This window comes from Girardinichthys multiradiatus, chromosome 7 (genome assembly GCF_021462225.1).
Source record: "Girardinichthys multiradiatus isolate DD_20200921_A chromosome 7, DD_fGirMul_XY1, whole genome shotgun sequence".
Lineage (NCBI taxonomy): Eukaryota > Metazoa > Chordata > Actinopteri > Cyprinodontiformes > Goodeidae > Girardinichthys > Girardinichthys multiradiatus.
The window spans coordinates 20,242,342-20,263,525 of NC_061800.1; the positions used below are offsets into that span (position 1 = coordinate 20,242,342).

General features: G+C 40.2%; 1 protein-coding gene and 1 long non-coding RNA gene across 2 annotated transcripts in view; both read right to left on the reverse strand.

The window, feature by feature from the left end:
* Positions 1 to 21,184, reverse strand: part of LOC124870763 — a 124,834-nt gene that overhangs the window by 12,303 nt on the left and 91,347 nt on the right. The window lies entirely within an intron of this gene.
* sox1a (SRY-box transcription factor 1a) lies at positions 3,036 to 5,505 on the reverse strand. The gene has a single exon (XM_047369554.1). The coding sequence runs from the start codon at positions 5,152 to 5,154 to the stop codon at positions 4,123 to 4,125; it is 1,032 nt and encodes a 343-aa protein (XP_047225510.1). The 5' UTR covers positions 5,155 to 5,505; the 3' UTR covers positions 3,036 to 4,122.

Here is a 21,184-nt window from a genome sequence, read left to right on the forward strand (position 1 = left end):
TCCTTGTCTCTGCTTGTTTCAGCCTCTCGTTAGTGTTAACATGTTAAAAGTCTTTACTAAAGCCAACAAATTCCCCTGAAAATTGGAACCTTCTGCCTGCCCTCTTTGTTCACATTTGTTCTAATGCTCAAGTAATGCTTGTTAGCAAGCTCAACTTCTCAAGAGAGGAAACACTGAGGCTGTTATTGCCAATGAATGGTACCTTTTAACTGTGGTTGTCAGGGAAACGGTTTACATGCCACCTTTCCAGATTAAAAAAGTTATTCTCTAGTGTTTTGTACATTTATTACAAATACATTTTTATTTTTTATTTTTACTAGAGGGTGGATAAACCAGATTAGCCACATTATCTTAATAAAAAGTTAGATTTTAATAAATTGTTAAGTTTTCAAGATTGGTTGGGATGTAGTTAAATTATTTATTGTTTTTTATCTTTTAGACTTTGGTAATTTTTAATCCAAAGATAAAATCAAATCTATCCAAACAGAATGTATGTATTACACTGCTTGTTTGATCAGTGTAAGGTAAAAAAAAAAAAAAAAACTCGATAGAACTCCAAGAGAGACAGTTTCTGCTACTATTTAATCACCAAATTTGTGCTTAATAACGTGTCTCTTCAAATTTTGGTGTTATTATCACACTGATTTAGGATAAACTCATAACACTGACAACGTCTCACCTCACTCTTCTAAAACCTTCTGTAAAGATTCAATTCCAAACCCAGCGAAATCAGAACACTGAAATAAATGGAGAATAAAACAACACTTGGGGGGTGCTGCCGGGTAAAGTTAGAAAATAAAGCAGTTTTTCCTTAACTTTCGCCGTATTTTTTCTGCGTTTTGGTGCATTAGGTCTGTGCGCCGGCGTGCAGCGCGGTAGCTGTGGGTAGATAGAGCAAGCACTACAGGATTAAGAGGCAGCAAGATTGTTAAACATGTCAACGTGTAATAGCACGATAAGGCCCTTCCGAGGAATCCATTGGCCCAGCTGCTTTCTCTATTCCGCGCTAATCTCGCCCGGCACATTCGCTCTGTGCAATCTGTCTCCATAATCTTCTGTGACAGAGAGCAGGCTGCCTGGTAATTTTATATTTTTTTTTTTTAGGAAAAGAGGGGGGAGAGGTGGAGAAAATATGCAGAGGCGTGATAAAGTGACGCTAATTATCCCCATTTAGGACAGGGAGTGCAAAGGATCGGGGCTTTGCGAACAACCGATTGTGCGCCGCTGCTGATGGCCTCATAGCGCGGAATATATCGGTGTCCATAAGATAAGAGCAGCACACGGAGGAGAGATTTATTGGCCGGTCAACTAAAAGCATGCGCACAGACGTGCACAGGCGCACATTCGCGCGCGCAGGAAACCGGTTTCGCCACAAACCGAATCCCCCTGTATACGTTGCACTCTACACTCAGCCCTCTTTGCACCTCAAGGTGTAATTTATGCGGGTTAAATTTGCCAGAACGCGCCTCTTTTAACCTGGCGATGCGCCGTGACGCGCTCCGCCTCTCGGAGCTTTCAGCTTCTAATCCGCATCTCTTCACATCAGCAGATAAGAGAGGAAACAGATGCAGAAGCACATGGGCAGAGCCCTCCTTCGCCCCACGCTGCGCAGAGATCTCTCCATCGACGCACTTTGTTTTTGCGCTTTGGAATTTGAAGTCTTTATTCTTCCTCTTAGATTTGCTCCAACAGATTAACGCGCATCTAGACGTTTAACACGCTTTACTGTGAGGCCTAACAGGTTTAATCGACGCGCCTGGCAAGTCTTTATCAGTGTGAAATAGGCCCTTTAACTATGTATTTGAGAATTGATTTTTAAAATGCATAAGCAGGCATAATTTTCACCCTTATTTGCATGTGCATGGATATTAGTCAGTATCTTCAAACAAGGTCCATGGCAATCAAAACATGAACAGCTGTCAAAAATGAAGTCGTTTTAAGAAGCAATTTTCATTCTTAAATTACTTTTAAGAGGATTGAAACTTGAAAACGACGCTTTCCTTTTTACATAAATACGTCAGATCACTTCTGCGTTGTTCCTAAAAAATAACTGTAGTGTGAAATCAAACACGTGGTTAATTCAACAAGATTTGTCTTGTATTTCTGCAGCTGTAAAAGTTTTCTTCCAGCGTGCGCAGTAACATGCACACCTTTCTGTTAGTTTGTATTTTTAATGCCATTAAGATTTCCAATCTGGGCCAACTGTGCGTCAATATGTTCTTTCATTTGGGCCACAAACTGTTTACTGACTCCCACGTTTCTTGTTGTGGTTACATGATTGCTGCGCCTCAAGCACTTTACTTTCTTCTACTTTACCGAGTAAAGGCTATCAAGTGTCAAAAAGGAAAACTCTAAAAACGGATTGCAGCATCTGAAAATCACAGGATGCCAAAATGACGAAAGAAATCGGGTTATTTTTTTATTATAATGACTAAGATCCCAAATACAGTTCATGAATTGATCAAAATATCAATTTTTAAACTATTTGAATGTTCCTCTATTGTCGACTCTATTGTTGCTTGCAGGCAGTCAGGATATGGAAATTGCGCACCGCCTATAAAGCCTAGTTCACGGACAGGTCTCACAGTTATCAATTAATAAAATGCAAATAAACATTACTTGGTGGTATTAGTAGATGCTGCAATCTAGTTTAAAAGTCGATGGTTACTGTAGATTAAGACATTTTTTGTAAACCTTGTAGAAGTTTAAAATCAGAAAATTGTGAAACCAGAATTTCCAACCACATTCCAGAAAAAAAAAAATGTAGCTCAGCGCATCAGTAACTCCGGGAATGTCAGATTTTCGGCCTTTGTGGTTTTCATAGGAACGACCAAAATAACCTGAATTTAAAACAAAATCCAACACATTTTCGACAGGTTTTCAAATATTTTGGAGAGCACGTTTTGAAACCCACAGAAAAGAAAAGAAGTCTGGAAGAAATATGTAATTCTCAAAAAAAAAAAAAAAAAAAATCCCTTTGAATTAAGAGGGAATTTATGAGGCTTTATTTGAAATAAACGACTCAGATTATTTGGCTCTTAAGTGGAGGAAAACGAAAAAATTCCATGTAAATTTTAATTTAAAAAATCCAAATCCCCAACATGAAATGTTAGGAAAATTAACAGGTGGTTATCAGAGGCCTTTTCTGTATGAAATTATTTCATAAATTAAACAAACATGCACATTTTTATGAGGAGAGCATCGATATTAGCCTTAATTTAGGGTATAACATACATTTTAAATCTTTTAAAATATACAATAATATACTTAGGATGTGTGTGCAATAGAGGAAAGGGGTATTCCTTTTTTCTTTGGGAGCAAAATTCTGATTAAAGTAATACCTTAAAAATGATAAAACACATAGTAAAACTCTTGTTCCACAAATGGTCTCAAAGTGCCGGAGCAATTCGAAAAGAAGTATTTTTACTTTACTCGGCTAGAAAATATTCTTTTGTCAGAAAACGTGAATAAATAATCAATCTAAGACCGCCCTTTTAGGAATCAAAGCAACATCTTGCGAAATTTATTCAATTATTCTTCATTGCAATATCAGGGGCTTTTCACCCGCAGAAAAGCGCTTAAATTACAACAGCGGGTTGTCCGTCATTCTGTGGAAATATTAAAATTATTCACAATTTACATTAATTAGAATGTCACAATAAAAAGAGATGACCTCCAAGGAACTAAGACACAGGCTTCTGCAAATGAACACAAGTATTTAAGGAATGAGTTCTTCTCCATGTCTTTTAAAGCACTGTTTCATGAATATGACGTTTTCTCACTTTTAAATAACTTACAATTACTTAACTGAAAAATTATGTGAGAATTGAAGCAAATAAAAGACCCTCCTATGCATGGGAACCTGGCGTCCCCCTTCAAATAAGAGTGTGAAGTGATGAGCAAACAGATGGTAGCACAATTATTAATTTCTCAGCGTCATATTCGTTATATATATTTCCACTTGGGGGAACAGCCGAGATGATAATTATTTACCCATTCATTTACAATATCATAAACATTCTGTACAAAATGCATGGAGCTCTGGGGAGCGGGGTTATTTAGAAAAGAGGTAAATATTTGGTTATGTGTTCAGTAGCAGTTTGCAGGTATTTTCTGTCAGTTCTAAATGTGCGTCAGAGGGACCGTCCCGTTCACTCCAGCCGCGGCGCTCTGGTAATGCTGCGGCAAGGCGTGCAGTCTGCTCTGCATGGACGGGTCCCCCGGCTCCCCGGTCGGTAAATACATGCTTATCATCTCCCTCAAGTCTCCAGGGCAGGGACCCCGGGAGTGCGTGCCGCCGACGGGTGGACTCACACTCGGTTCCGTCTTCACCAGCGACCCCAGCGTCCCCATGGCGGCCGAGGAGGAGACGCCGGAGCCCTGGTGCTGCGTATAGGTGATCCCGCCGTAGCTGGAAGGAGAGGCGTTCATGTAGCTCTGAGAGTTCGAGATGGGGCTGTATTGCAGGGCTGTCATGTCGTAGCGGTGCATGGGCTGCGGGTTGTGAGAGTGGTGGTGGTGCGAGTGGTGGTGGTGGTGGTGCGCCCCGCTGCCGGGGTGCTGGCTGTAGGCGAGCTGCGCTTCCTGCATCATCGCAGCGGCCGCAGCAGCTGCGGCCACCTGCCCTGAGTAGGCACCGTTTGCCCAGCCGTTCATGTGCGCGTAGCCGGAGCCAGCGGAGCCTCCGTGACCCCCGGGGCTCTCTAACCTCTGTCCGACCCCGGATGAGCTCATGCCGACGCTTAAACCGACGCCACCGCTGGGCCCAGAAAGCAGCCCGCCGGCCAGTGAGTATTTGTCCTTCTTCAGCAGCGTCTTCGTCTTCCGCCGCGGCCGGTACTTGTAATCCGGGTGCTCCTTCATGTGCATGGCTCGCAGCCGTTTCGCCTCGTCGATGAAGGGACGCTTCTCCGCCTCGGACATCACCTTCCACTCGGCGCCCAGGCGCTTGCTGATCTCCGAGTTGTGCATCTTGGGGTTCTCCTGTGCCATCTTCCTCCGCTGGCCCCGGGACCACACCATGAACGCGTTCATGGGTCTCTTCACGCGTTCCTGACTCGCTTTGGAGCCGCCGTTCGGCCCCGTTGGCACCGTACTCGTGTTCGTTTGGGGGCCGGGGGAATGAAGGTCAGTCTCCATCATCATGCTATACATTCACCCTAGTTTTAAACTTCACCACCAACAGAGAGAAAAAAAAAAACTTGTTTTAAGATCAGGTCAGGCGCGCACAAGTTGGTACGGGGTAGCCGACGATGACTGGGTCACAAAATTATTATTCGCGCCCCTTAATGAAACAAACTTGAGATGAAAATTAATCCGAGAAGGCATAAATATATTTAAAAAAATATTGTCCACGCAATATTTCACTCAGGCTTCGGTCTTGGGGTCGCTTCTTATCCAAATGTGACAGAATGCGCCTTTGAGCCACTTTCTCTGTTGGAGTTGGAGAAGTTGGTTACAGCGGCGGCCATGTGATGCGCACTGACAGCGGTTAAATGAGCCACAAGCGGCCAATGGGGCTGCAGCAGCAGAGTGATTTGCATGGCATTTGGTCAGGTGACTATAGAAGAGCATGGAGGAAGAGGAGGAGAAGGAGGGGGAGGATCAAACCCACAAATAGCACGAGGCATTTGAACATTTTCAAATAGGCTCTCAGAGACTTCAGCAACAAAAATAACTAAGATTTGTTTGCCGTGATGGTGGGTTCTGTCAGTGATAGCAGTGAGTCACATTATCATGCTTAAAGATGATCAATAGTTTCTTTCATCTTAGCAGAGGCGTCTCAAGAAAGTTTTTAAAGGAGTGGCTGGATGGTATCTTTGTATGGCACCAATGGCGCCACCCGCAGGGACGCAACGGCCTCTGTCAAGTTTATAAATTTGCTGTCCACCTCACTTGAAGATAGAAGAGTACATAATTCGATAAATTGAAATGAAAGTCTATTAAATAACTGTATTTATTTTCATATATTGCACAGCTCTTTGCAAAAATAAGTACACTTTCAAATAAGAGATTGCATGTTTCAGTGAATACCTTGAATGGCCTGTCTTGGTTTTCTGCGTAGACCATTACAGAAACCCCCCACCCCCACAGCCCTCAATCTGCCAACCTCTGAAATCTTTCTAGAGACGTCCCTGAGTGGCACATCGAAACCAAAAGCCATAACTGAGTTTCGATAGTTTAATGCTGTTGTCCAGGGGTGGTCCTGCCCTGTTGGTTCAGGGGTGCCCTGCAAAAAAATACAATGCGTGCATGTATAAATAAATAAATAATTAAGTAAATAAATACAAAACCCAATGAGAATGAAAATTTCAGCAGGACACAAGGGATTAAAATTCAGGTTGGATTTTATTTAAAAAAAAGGCTACATTTTGGACTCTTGTAAACAATTTAAAAATCTCTTTTGACTTTGACTTTCAAGCACTTGTATACAAAACATCAGCTAATTCAATGAGAACATACTTGTTTTAGCCCCTGAGAAATGTAGTGTCCATGATTTTAAAATGATTTTTTTCATGATTTCTTCTCTTATTTTTCCACCAATATGTAATCCTGGCATCATTTGAGGGCGGCTCCAGCGGTGAGCAGGCACTAAGGAGAAAAACTGAAAGCAAATCAAATAAATAAATAAATAAATACATACATACAAAGTGCTACTTGTTCCAACTTAGAACATTTAATGCACAAAATTGTGTTTTAATTTTTTTCAGGTTATGTTGAATCTAATATGCTCGGTCATTTTACTGTACAAAACCCATCCAGCGTAAAAACACTCTACTTCATCTGATTTCCTACGAACCAGCACTGTAAAATCAACTTCCAGTTTAGAGCGACGTTTTTCTCTTTTCCCTCCCTCTCTCTCCCTCTCTCTCTCTGCTGTTCTTCCAGGTATGTAATTAAGGTATGTAGTAATACCATGTGTCAGGGAGAGAAAATGCACGCACTCGGAGCAGGAAATGATATGAAAGCGATTCTGTAAAGAAAGCAAAGTAAATGTTCCAAGGGGAGAGGCTCATAAAAAGGATAGCCGTTTAATGAGGTAAAACCAGAGGAAGGGGCAAAGCGCAGGTACCGCCGTCTGCTGGTGATGGTGATTCTGACAACATTTAACATTTACATTCTGCGTAAAGCATATAATGGCTCTTATTTAGGATTCCCTTTAAGTATATAGCCCGATGACAGAGCAGGCAGCAGAGAGGAGCAGTTTACGCTTCTTAGAGTGTGCGAGTACATAATCCAGATTTCACAGCTGACCTCCTCTGAAAAGCCCAATCAGCTTCTAATTGAAAGGGAAAACGAAATACCACTTCCCGTGGCGAGACTAACGATTTAATCATTTCTATCTTCCTTCGCTGTGTCCCCCCTTCAGCTCTCTGTTTTTTTAAAATAATTAGAGTTTAGTCCGATGTTGCTCTTTGTTGAGGGGTCTGAGGGAGCAGGATCTCTCGGACCGATCCGCGCGTCTTCTGGTAATGGGGTTAACGGGGATGTCGCAGCGCTCAGTGAACGCTTCCAGCGCTTCATTCCGGGGTGCCATGTGGCTCCGGGCCTGAGGAAGATGACAATGTAACAATGAGGTGAGAGCCAGGAAAGCACACAGTAAACACGCAAAGAGGATGGAGCGATAGGGAGAATAGAAGATATGTTTTGGGCGTCCAAAACATGAAATAAACAGCGAGATGATTTTGTGGCATTTTGCCATTTAAAATAGTTTGCGACTTTTCTTATTTAAAAAATCATTTCGTAATATTTTACGCATTTCGTTGACGTTTTAACAATTTAATTTGAATTTATATTTTATATATCGATTGTTTTATCTACCTTAAAGACTGCAGATGAAAATAAGCACATCATCGCAATAATAAATGTCAATATAGAATGGATTTGCGTTTTAATTTCTAATATTAAATTTGCTCATTTTTCCGATATACCAAGTTTTTATTAGGGTTTTGACAAAGTCTATCACACTTGCTTTCACAATATACTAAAAGGTAAAATGATGAAATGAAACAAATTATAAAAATGTCGAGAGCGTATTTTTTAATCTCCTGGGTGCAATCATGAAGTTGTCTAGATGTAATGATTAATACTGCTCTTTATTCTTCCTGTTGAGAGAGGATTTAGGAGTTGTACATGAAGGATTAGCCTTTAACACCGACACTAGGACCCCGGTGGCCCCCTGTTTACTTTCTCCGCCACCCCCCCTTCTTCAGTTCCTCTTTTAACAAACCTCCTTTTCAAACCTCAAACCTACACGCTCCTTTGTGGCCCCTGCCTCTGGAGGAGAATGTGTGAGCGCTGTCGTGACGGTGCACGACTGGGGCCAAGGGGTCAAAGCAGTTATACAACATAAGACCTCCCCCCCATCAAACACATACATGCTGCTCCCTCTATATATAGTGTATATATATATATATATATATATATATACACAAATATAAGCGAATGTTTAGTGAATGCAACCCTCATGCGCTTATGGGGGCGCAGCGGCCACCGCGTAATTGATGCCTTCTCTCGCAGTTTAACCCCAGTTGACGCATTTAATATATCTATATAGATATATCTTTCTGTTACGGTTTTTTTTTAAAGCAGGTCACCTGAGCAATATTTTTCCACACACGGTGGCCAAGTTATAGGTTTGATTGTTCGCAAGGCTGGCTCGAGTGGAATTGGATGGGAAGGGTAAAAAAGGCAGCGGATCATCCGGTCTTCACCTAAACGAAGTGAAGAGACAAAAGTGCGTCCGTTTGCGCGTAAATTTAAATCTAAAGATGTTTTGAACAGAACCCCCCCCCCCCCATGCAACCTACGCGCAACATGTCAGTTCATCAACCAACGAGAGAAAAAAAACCTCACGTTTAAATAATAAAATAAAGCTTTAAATAAAGCTTTAAATGTGTGTTTTTTTTTTCTTTTGGAAGTCAGATAAATCCACTCTTTTAAAAATCAAACTGAACCCGACTAAGAGCAACTGGTAGAAGGCGCAAACCTGTGCGCTCTCATGCAGTCAAACCCCCGAGGGACTCATTGGCTCTAAAATAAAACCAAAGCCTGCAGGTGCAACAGACAGGGCATCTGCACTGAACTGAGCACACACATACGAAACCAGACACGCCGAAATAAAAGAAATGTCCCACTAATGCGTTCAACACCTAAAAACCGATTTTAGCCACTAAATACAAGTTAATCTCAAAAGCCACCTCTCGTCTTTAAAAATTGTCGTGTGCAAACTTACTCATGTTCCCCTCGTCGCTTCTGCTCCAGACAGAGTGGGCATGATTTCTCCCATCCACCGTCCTAAACCCCTCAATCCAAAGCTCTGTGTAAAAGCCCGCCACACTCCCCACCACAGTCCCGGCCGCCTGAGTGCCAAGGCCATCCATGCCCGGTGCCCAAACCCACCATTCAACACACACTGAGGGGCCGACACAAGAAGAAATAACATTCATTATACTCTGTAAAAAAACCAGACAATTCCAAGTTATTGTTTCTCTCTGCGAAAGGGGCTTGCTTCTAACATAATGAACGTCTTTTGTGTGGCGCAGAACAATACAAAACAAGTATTCTAATAAATAGCCACTTTTTTTGATGGGGGTAGAGGGGAGTGGGGGGTGGAGGGGTGTGGGGGAGGGGGGGGGGTGGAGGGGAGTGGGGGGTGGACTCCAGTATGAATGGGCTGTAGCGGCGGGGTTCTGAAAGGCAGCTGTGCCGCATTCCGTGGAGGAGGGGCGAGGACTTGGCGAAGAGACCCTCCCGCCCACCTTTCCCCCTTGTCCTCCTGGATACTGACTCCCATTGCTGATCCCGAACCAGAAAAGGATGCAAAAAGGGGTGGGGGGTGTTAGAGAGAGGAGGTGGGAGAGGTATCGACTTATGGAGGCAGTTTGTTTACGGAGGACATACACAAGAGAGAATCATCAACTATTGGTTCAAACTGTGAGGTGCGAAGCATCCAATTTAGTGCATGTATATGTGAACCTGCGCAGCTTAAGAGCAGGTGGGTGTGACAACTTCAAGGTGGAGAAACACACACTCATAGCGCGCGCACACAGTATGCAACAAACTCACAAATGGGTTAATTAAAAGATTCCTAATTAAACAAAGGTCCACCGTTCTGTGATGCAGTCGAGCGTTTCTGGTTAATTTACTACTCTCATTAAGAATCTCAAAGATTAATTTCTTCTCAGCCCAAACCTGTGCACGTTTGTTGTGCAAACACGGCACAAAAAAAGCAGAGACCGCGGCCGAGAAGGGTCTGCTTTTGTTAATGAATCTTGCAGGCTGCTTTTTGCCTGTTGCAGCAGCATCCCGTGGCTTTACTCCTGTTAGACTTGACGACCCCCCCCCACCCGCCCTGACTTGTGGCACCTGTAGCAGGCAGGTGCATTTGGTGTCTAAAGCATCCTTCTGCTTAGCCTTAAGTTTTGTTTTACTGATCAGGGAACAGTAACAAAATAAGAATACCAATTGATCAAAGCCTGAGCATTTATTGTTAAATTGTTTTGACCATCTTGTGCATTTCTTTAAAAGCTCTAGAATGATCACACAAAGTCATCATAACGATTTAACTTTTTAAAATTTTTTAGCTGCAACTCCAAACTTCCATGTATTTAACTAAGGTAACCCACTGTATTGCAAGTTTACCGCATTGCAATGTCAATGTGCACAATATTAATATAGGAAAGCACTGTTAGGAATGCAATGTTTGTTGGATATTATATTCCATTTGTGAAGAATTCATGTTTCGAATGGCAATATTATATGATCTGTGACCTTTGCATGTTACATCAGTCTCATCAGCAGCAAAGGTCACAGAGTGTTTAAAGCATTGCACGGAAAGAATAGAAGAAAAGACTAAATGTGGATTTATCACCTCTGAAGTCATCCGTGCAACATTTAACAGCAGTATCACCATTGCATACTACTTTTTTTTATATGTTCCTGCCTTTTTGATAGGCCAGCACGAAGTAGCACATATTTGTGAAGTGGAAAGAACAGGAAAAATGGTTTTCAACAGTTTTTACACATTCTAATCTGAAAAGTGTTGCATGCATTTACATTCAGTCCCCTTTCAATAAAATCCAGTGCTACCAACCTTTCGAGCACTGGACATGCATGGACATTTTTAGGGCTATTTAAGGTTAGACAGTACATTGTTTTCCTTTAGCCTCGGAAAAAGGTGTTTAAAATATGACTTTTTTTAGTTCAAGCGTCTCGTCCAAATTTTGCCCAAATGAACAAGCTTCATCAACCTCAACTGCTTTGCAACAACATATTCAACAGAGATGTTGAAGTGGACGTCTTTTCACCTTTTAACCACAATCTCACATTGTTTAGATGGAAGGCAATGACATCTTTAATATCTCTGTTCAACAAAAACTTTCCTTTAGGGATTTGCCTTCAGAACTCACCTAATCAGGTTTAAAAATAGACCAACTCAAGGGAGCAAATACACATTAAGTGGAAGGAAATGTCTACATGTTTTACAAATACAGATCTGGATTCTGCCTGTGTGTGATTTAATCTCGTTACAGTTAGAGCTGTTCTGTGAAAGCTTCCAGGATTCTTAGAGAACATTAAAGAACAAACAGCATCATGGATGCAGGAGACGGGTCAGGCATAAAGTTTGTAGGGACATTTAAAGGTTTTTCTAAGCCTTGCTCATTATATATTTGAATGGTCAAATGCAACCCCAACATAACCCTACTGCATGTGGTTAACCAGCTTTTTCTTTTACTATCCTCAATCACTAAAAAACAGACTGCCTCCAAAGCTAAAACTTCTGCAAGATTACTTTTGCCCCTTTTAAACGTTGCAAAAGAAACCCATAAACCACATGACGAGATTGACACAGAATGGTTTGGCTAAGTAAATGTATGTTAGGTAAGTGATGGGGAGAGGAGTAGGAAATCAGCTAAGTTCCGGTCTAAAAAAGCAAAGGTCTTAACTCAGCTGCACTCTCACCCTCTTCAACACCATAACACAGTGCTTAAAGCCTTGAAAGACCCATAAATCAAAGGCAATTGATTTAGAAGGATAATAATTGGAGAATAAAGACTTTGCTAAATTGCATGGACAGAGATGCAGTGCAGATAATGTCAGACCTCAAAGCATATTTTAGAAAATAATGTAATGCATCTGATGCAGTTTAGAGCAGCGCAGAAACCTAAAAGTGCCAAACCCAAAAGTGTGCTTTTTATTTTGCAAGAGAGCATAACATGTCATTCAAATCAGGGCACTCTTGTCTACGAGCAGTTTGGTCTTTTGTTTGCTCCGTGTGCTCTATTTTCATCTTGTTCTCCTGCAAGAGAAGAGCACATGAGGGCTTCATGAAGTGGTGAGTCAGAGAAGGGGTGACACTGAGGGAGAGAAAGTGAGAGAAGGAGAAGAGGGAGACCATGGAGGCCAGTGTCAATCCCGTGGCAAACAGCGGCGGATAATCATGGGCTTTAGGAAAACACTGTGTCCATAATGCTATTACCCAGGATTACCTACTCCAGCGGAGAAGGCAAGACTCTCCTCACAATGTGCCACAGACCTTTCAGATAATCATCTTATCACAGATGACAAACCCAGAAGAAACATCCCATAATTCAAGAGGGAGTGTAAAAAATCCTGCAGCATGTTTGGATGAAGACATATTGTAAGCCTAAATTATTCTAGTAGAAAAGTATCAGATTTTGAAATTAGCAAAGCCAGTCACTTTCATACACTCTTCCTCTTTTTATTTCATTCTTTCACTGTCTCTTTCTCCCTGGGTGCTTTCTCTTTTTCCCCGCAGGGCAATTAGAGACAAGATTTTTACACATTGTTGAGCTTATCAATTAGCCATAACACCTTCCCCTCTGATTGGTCTGTAATGAACATAATGGTTTTAACAGTCAGGAGTTGCAACTCTTAGAGGTGCTGTGCTAATGGTGTCACCACAGCGATGGAGTCAGAGTAACAGCTTTGCAGAAAGGCAGAAGGAGGAGGAGGAGGAGGAGGAGGAGGAGGGGGGTTAAGTCAGCTCTCCCTAACACATCTCTAATTAGAGCTCACAGTCAGTCATTACTGATGTAATAGGGTGTAACACTAATGGTTATCAGGCAAGCTCCCACAAACAACTGAGGGGGGCTCTTGTAAGGTGAGAGGAGCTGAAAATCTATGGAGGAAGAGAAATAAAAGGAGATTACAGTGAGGAGGCAAGGCGAAATGGAACGTTGGAGCGTGGATGTGTTTGGATAAGGGGTCAAGGAATGATTTTTATAGAACGTCTTGCAGCAGAGAAGGTTTTTTTTTAAGCGAAGCTGTCAGACGAGGTCAGGATCCATTAATGGAAAGCCTCTTAGATGATGGGGAAATCTGTCATGTTAGTCTGGCCAGATGCAGAGACTTGCAAAACAAAAGAAGAAAAAGGACACAAAAAAAAGAAGGCACGAGCAGGTTTGTTTGTTCATGGGGAGGGGGGGATAGATGACTCATAGAGAAGCAGGAAAAGCGAGAAGCAGGCAAACTCGAGAGGCAAAGTTAATCACTTTGGCACTTAGACCTTGTTAGTGCGGATGCACTCAGAGGCCCATTCAGCTTCTGATGCATGTTTTTAGGCTTTTTGCGACTAAACTGCAGCATCTGTGTCAAAACAGAGCCAAGGGATTGAGGACAAATGATGTGGACATAAGGAAACCACTGCTTTAATTAAAGGGGAAAGTTCTTTCAGAGACCTGCGAGTACTCCTTATTGCCCCTGTGTGCACAGGGAAACCAAACCTGTGTTGGGCTACAGTTTATCTTATTCTGTCCAGAGATAATTGTGCGTTAGTTTTATTCATTTTGAGTGCACTTCTATTTCAGCTTGGGATGTAGAATACTAAAAGGATTTTATGTGACATAAAATCACAGAATAGTGCATAATTGTAAAATGGAAGGTAAAGACATAGATCTCAAAACACTTTATAAATAAAAATAAGAGAAGTGTGGCATGCAGTTGCATTCAGCCCTTCTTTATCAATACTTTGTAGAGCCAATGATTGCTGCAATTACAGTTGCAGTTCTATTGGAGTATTTCTCTACCAGTTTTGTACGTCTAGAGTGTAAAATTTATGCTCATTCAATTCCAGAATAGCCTAAGTCGTGTCAGATTGGATGGAAAGTGTCTGCAAACAGAACTTTACAAGATTATCAATTGGATTTAGGTATTGTCTTTGACTAGGCCATTCCAGGCAATCATTATACTTTGACCTAAACTATTCCATTGGTAGAGTTTTAACTTGAACTTGTAGATGTAGTAACGAACTGTGTTAACTGACAATGGTTTTCTGAAGTGTTCCTGAGCCCACATGGTGATCCATTACAGAATGATGTTGATTGCCTCCTGAGGGATCAAAGGTCATGGGGATTTAGTGTTGGTTTTTGGCCTTGTCGCTTGCATGCAGATTTCTCCAGATTCTCTGAATCTTTTGATGATATTATAGACTGTAGATGATCAAATGCCTAAATTCTTTGCAATTGTAAGTTGAGAAACATTCTCAACCTCACACAGTTCAAAAAATGATGAACCTTGTCCCATCCTTGATTGTGATTGACTGAGCCTTTTGGGGATGCTCCTTTTATACCCAGTCATTAAACTCACCTGTTACCAGCTAACCTGTTCACCTGTGCAATGCTCCAAACAGCTGTTTTTGAGCATTCCTCAAATTTCCCAGTCTTTTGTTTTTATAAAGCATTTAACGGGTTAGGTAAAAATGCCACTTCTTTTTTATAGTTAGAGAGCGGTCCCTCAGAAATATAAATGCCTTTAAGACAGATAATTGTGTAAAACTGCGGATATAAAATGACAAAACTATCTTATTTATATTGAGATAGTATTGAAAGTTTCCTTTTTAAATTTGCAAATGCTCTAAGGTGAAAATAACTAGTTAAATTTCCTTCTTTATCTGAGTACAATTGTCCAATTCATTCCAATCCAATCCAATCCAATCCAATCCAATCCAATCCAATCCAATCCAATCCAATGCAATAAGCACCGTAATGTTAATCAAAATGCTATACAGCAAAAATGGCATTCAAATTGAATAAGTTATGATTCTGAAAATATTTTCTGCAACTCTAAACTTCTTGTCTTCTCTCTTGCTTTCTGTGCTCCACTATATCTAAAGCATTTTACAGTCCAGTCTGTGCCATTTAGGGTATTCTACTGGCAAAGCAAGATACCCAAAATCTGGTTTTAATTATTCTTTTACTAAAGTTTACGCATATTTTTGGTCATCGACCACTTGTCGAAAACTCCCCCATGCAGTTTTTTTGGTAAACTACAACTCCCCTTTCATTTCTTTAAAACATCCTTGTTTCCCAAACTTGGTTCTCAAAGCAAAGCACTGCCCTGCATGTTTTGGATGTCTCATTAGGTGGACACATATGATTTTAGGAGATGAATAACCTAATCATCTCATAATCATCCTTTATTTGAACTCAGATGAAATTGACCTGCCAAGCACATGCAGCTTTCAGCTTCAGCGTTAGTAATGTATTTTATCTAGAATATAATAGTCAGGGGCACCAATTATTTTGGTACCAGTACTTACATACTTTTGTTTAATCTGGAAGTTATATGATGCATTTTTATAATACATGTTTTAATATTAATATTTTAAACTTGTTTAAATACTATATACTTTTTTCTATCACTACTTTGATTGAAAACGTTGTAATTATGCATAGAAAGTAAACCTTACCTATACAGTTCCAGTTAAAAGTTTGCATACATTCATCATGTATGCAAACTTGATGAGTGTTTCTATGGTTTCTATGTAGAATTGTAATATTTTTATCATCATGGAGGCCATATTAATTTTAGATTTCTGTTAATGCATTTGAACCAATCTTTTTTAGGCATGTAATGATGATGCAACATACAGCGTCACAGATTTTGAAAATCAAGAATTTGGTGCACAAATTAAAATTTTATGTAATATTTGTCAAATCTACACAAGTTCAAAATTATACATACAGGATAAAATATTTCCATACACCCTGTTAATATTAGGTTGTTGAGATGCCCAGCAGTTTTTCTAGAACTTTTCAAGAAGCTTCTGGCATAATTTGACCCCTCTTCTTATCAGAAATGATAGAGCTCATATAAACTGGTTGGTTTCCTGGCACGGGCCTGGCTGAAGCATAGTTCATAAATTTTCAATAGGGTTGAGGTCTGGGCCATTACAGAGGCTTATTGTTGGCCTGCTTTATGTATTCCAAAACAAGCTCTGATGTGTGTTTGGGATCATCGTTCTGGTCGAACAACCAGTAGTGTCCAAGTTTTAACCATTAAGCTGTTGGTTTACAGAGAATTTCAAGGTAATTCTCCTTCTTATTAGTCCACCCACTTTGTGCAATTTATCAGTACCACTGGCAGCAGACCCTCGGCATGATGCAACCACCACTCTCGACAGCTGATATAGTGTGTTATGTTTGAAAGATACAAATTGACTCATTAAGACATACTTCCTGTCATTGGGGCCAATAAGCTCAATCTTTATTTCTTCCAACCGTAAAACCTTTCTCCAGAATGGCTTTGGCTCATCCATAAGGGCTGTAAAATTCAGCCATGCTTCAACATGTTGATTTGTAAGCAGACTTGTTTTTCTTAGTAACCAACCACTTAGGTTATGTTGATGTTACAATCGATAGAACTGGTGTCCCAGAACCCTCCAGGTTATGTTGAGGTTCTGATGTGGTGGTTCTTGTATTGTTCCCATTGATTTATTTAGGAAACAGTCAGTCAGTCATTTTCTACCGCTTATTCCATAGTGGGTTGCGGGGAAGCTGGTGCCTATCTCCAGCAGTCTATGGGCGAGAGGCAGGGTACACCCTGGACAGGTCGCCAGTCCATCACAGGGCAACACACAAACAACCAAGCACACACTCATTCATACACCTAAGGGCAATTTAGAGTTACCAATTAACCTAACAGGCATGTCTTTGGACTGTGGGAGGAAGTACCCGGTGAGAACCCACGCATGCACAGGGAGAACATGCAAACTCCATGCAGAAAGACCCCAGGCTGGGAATTGAACCCAGGACCTTCTTGCTGCAAGGCAACAATGCTATCAACTGCACCACCGTGCAGCCCTATTTAGGAAACAAATTGGGTAAAATTATTGAAAGTTGGACACAAATGGGTGATCTAACTAGACAAGAATCTGAAACAAAAAAATTGGTTTTGGAATAGATAAAACAGGGTAACATTACCTTTCTGGCATGGCTCTGACCTCAGCCCAATTGAAAATGTTTGAATTGCACCTAAAAGGTCCAAGTCCATATAAAACCGATCAATATAAATGAGATCTAGCAATTCTCATAAATGAGTGGCTCAATCTCTAGCCAGAATTAGACCAGTATCTTGTTAATGGAAGAAAAACTGTGGTTTCTTAAACTGACTCAGTGTGGATTAGCGAAATTGTACAGTAAATTTAAACTTGTTCACCGAAGTCTTGTCTCAAAAAAATCCCTGAAGTTGTATGTCGGACAACTATTTAATCTCTGAAGAGGAGACTAATGTCACATTGATGCCCATGATATGTGTATGTACACTTCTAAGCAAACTGTTAAGGCTAATGTCTCATATCTAATATATGCAGTATGCAGGAAAGCACACACGTCCATCAGATACATGATGCTAAACTAATGCATGTGATAAAACTGTAAGCACTGAGCCCTGGAAAAGGATTTAAAGTGTGTAACCTATTCTGTGGCTCTGCAAAACAACAGGGGCAGCCGCTTGGCCTTTTAGGGGACTGCAGGACTTCAGGGGAGCTCTGCTTTCCTGAACTCAGCCATGAAGGCGGGTTTGATTATGTGTGCATGCGTGTATATCTGAGACTTTCGGACGAAGGTGGGAGGGAGATGGGGTCCTCAGTTACCTAAGTGTCATCCCTCACCTAGAATTTAAAATAAGGTCATCATCCCCAGGAGGCCTCAAGTCAAAGCATCCCTTCTTCACCTGCCCTTTAACTCTCTTCATCGTGTTCATTTTCTTCCTTATTTAGCTCTTCAAATCAGTTTCTCTCCTCTCTTGTCATGATTTCTTTTTCCTCTTTGTCTAAAAGCAGTTGCTCGGTTTGTCCCTCTCCCAAAGACAGTGTAAACACCAAAAGAAGAGTGTCTCAAAGAGTCAGCCTCTTCACTTGTACTCTTGTTAACTATTGTCTTTTACCTCAAAAGTTGTAACTTGTTCCTTTTTTCCCCTGCTTGTTTGATTCTATCCTGGTTTTAGCACCAAAAAGGAAAAAAAAAGAGCTTCCAATAACGTCATTGGCTCTTTAAACCATAATTTGATTGGCAAAATGAATTTTCTGGATTAGCAAAACAATAACAGAAATGGCATCGTGCGTTGATAAGGCAGGTAATAAGTGCATTAAAGCTTGTTGTCCAAGTGTGTGTGTGTGTGTATCTGTGTGTGTGTGTGTGTGTGTAGTAGCACAGATGCATATCCAACAGTACGCATATTGAGCAGGACAATACCTCACCATTCTTATGCTAATCAAGGAGGCCATTAATGTTTACATTTAAAATCAGGCCATGCAAAAGAAATACATTCACTGCCTGCTAAACTGGGATAATTAGTTCCCTCTTAAACCCATATTCCATTAACTCAGGTGAATCCATCTGAGTTTCATCAAATTTCTGCTTCATTTTGCATAATAAAACAATTTAAAAGATAATGACATATTCACTATTACTCCGGGAAGAGGAACGGCTGTAAGAAACTAATTTGTAAAAAGGGCTTTTTGTTCTAGTTCACCCGTACCTGAAAATATTCAAAGGGTTTTCATATGAGCCAGTAAATAATTTTATGTATACCTTAAATCTTCAGCCCTGTGCAGCTTATTGGAGATTAGTGACTTATGTATTAAAGGTTAGCTGTTGATATTTTAGGTGCATATTGTATACATGAAAGCTTGTATTATTTTTACACCTTAAATATATTGTGCAGTGTTTTTGAAGCAGTTGATATCTGTTGTAGACAGCTCTCTTGGCATCTTCATCCAGTATAAATATAGATTAGTTGGTGCCAGAGTCAGAAGTTAACTGCTAGTCTAAGAGGGACCAAGAACAAAGTGGACTTTTACCATTATAGAACAGTTCCTGTTTCAACAACACCATAGTAGTTTATGCAAATGCTATTTTCTGAACCTTTAAACTATTTGCATGGGGTGGTAATTTACACACAAAAATGATTGTAGTACACATTAATTTGACCTTTCACCTTCAAGAGCTCTTTTTTTTTTCCGGATCACTTCGAATGAACTTTGCCGCACTTAAGATTCAGATTCAGTCAAAACAACCACCAGAAAAGAAACATTTGTGAATTTGCCTCTATAAGTATTGGTTTCTATGCAGAATTGTAATATTTTTATCATAGTTTTACCCTGAAGTCCACACTTTTATTCAGATGTGACACAAGTCATTTGCTGTTTGGACTTACTTTAGATTTGTTTTTTCCAACCTTAAACTTTAGAAAAAACATCCTAAAATCTATCTAGTATATTGTAGATGCTAAAGGCTTGGGTTAATTTTGAGTTTCGTTGTGGAGTCTCAATTTATCCCCTCTGTTATTTTTTTCCAACCTTGCTCCTTGTTATTGTCCTGTCTGTAAATTGAAAGCTTCCAGCCCATATGTGAGTCTCTTACTATAGAACAAAGATTTTACTTAAATCCAGATACTTTTATAACAGTCCACAGTGAACCATACATCTCAAGATTAGTTGTTTATGTAAACTTTTTTACATCAGCCTGTTTTTTTGTTCAGTGGATTACATGTCTGAAATCATAAGCATCATAAGCTACATCTACTATAAGTTATTTCTACTTTTGTGTAAAGTGGACAGTTTTTCCACCACTTACACAAGTGAGGCTCTGTTGGCCTAACTGCAGCTTTTATTTTTAATATTAGTAATTTAATGTCATTGTGACCTAAAGTAAGGAACCCACAGACATCCCAAGCCCAGTGCCAGAAGAGATCAGTACCGCCTGTCAGTCTCACAGTGACCTCCGGGTTGACCGAACCAGTGTTTTGTCCATTTATTCAGAACAACCTCTGAGCCAATAGACAGAAGCGTGGGAGCAGCATCTCTATAGAGATTTAATCTGGTTCTGAGAGAAAATTAAACCAACAGCTGATGTGGTCCCAAGGTAAGACAATCTTTTTATATGTGTTTTGGCGGTTCTGCAACTGATGTATCGAGGCTAGTTCTTAGTCTTCGTATCATCTCCTTTTAGTGTTCTTTCCCTTGTTAAATAAAACATATGTAACCCATAAAAGGCCTTTCTATGAGGCTTCTCAGAGACTGACAAATTCTTAATTAATTTTAGGTCTTTATTCCGTTTTAACTCTTGTAGTTTGTGTGCTCATTTATTGATTATCAGTCATTTCTTTAGTAGTTTATAGATTAAATTGCGCTACTTTGTTTGTTTTGTCTTTGTTTTGTGTGTTTTGTGTAATGAGTAGTTAATAGATATTAGTTAATAAATAATACAACTTATTTTTGATTTTAGTTACTTGCACTAGTTGATTTTTCTTGTAATTTTTATTATGAGTATTTTTTATCTTTGTGCGATTCCAAATTTGCAAATTCACAACACATGTCTCAAGGCATTTTACAAAATCAGGTTCATACATTCCAATTAATCCTAACCATTGAACAGTGCAGTCAGATTCAGTTATTTATTCAAAATTGGATAAAAAAGTTTTTCTATCTAAGGAAACCCAGCAGATTGCATCGAGTCAGAGATTTGCAGCGTTCACTCCTCCTGGATGAGCATGTAGAGACAGTGGACAGTCACTGGCGTTGACTTTGACTTTGATTGGCTTCTGTGTACCCTAATGCAACATAACAATGGTTTAAAGGCTCATGAAATAACCTTAGCATAAACCTTGATTGTATTTTTATTTTATTTTAGCTGTTTTAAAACAGCAGAAGGCCGCTTTGGTCTTTGCTCATCTCTTACCAGCCATTAGCTTTATCCTGTGTGACCATTTAATTTGGATTTCAACTAAATGAAGACACCAAAATAGTCATCTATTGAAGGTGAGAAAATTTGCTACATATAACCTATCAACAGAAAGTTACTTAAATCACAGGTTTAGCTTAAATCTTTTGTCTTACTTAGTGTTCTTTCATTAACAGAGAGGCGCAAATGCCTAATAA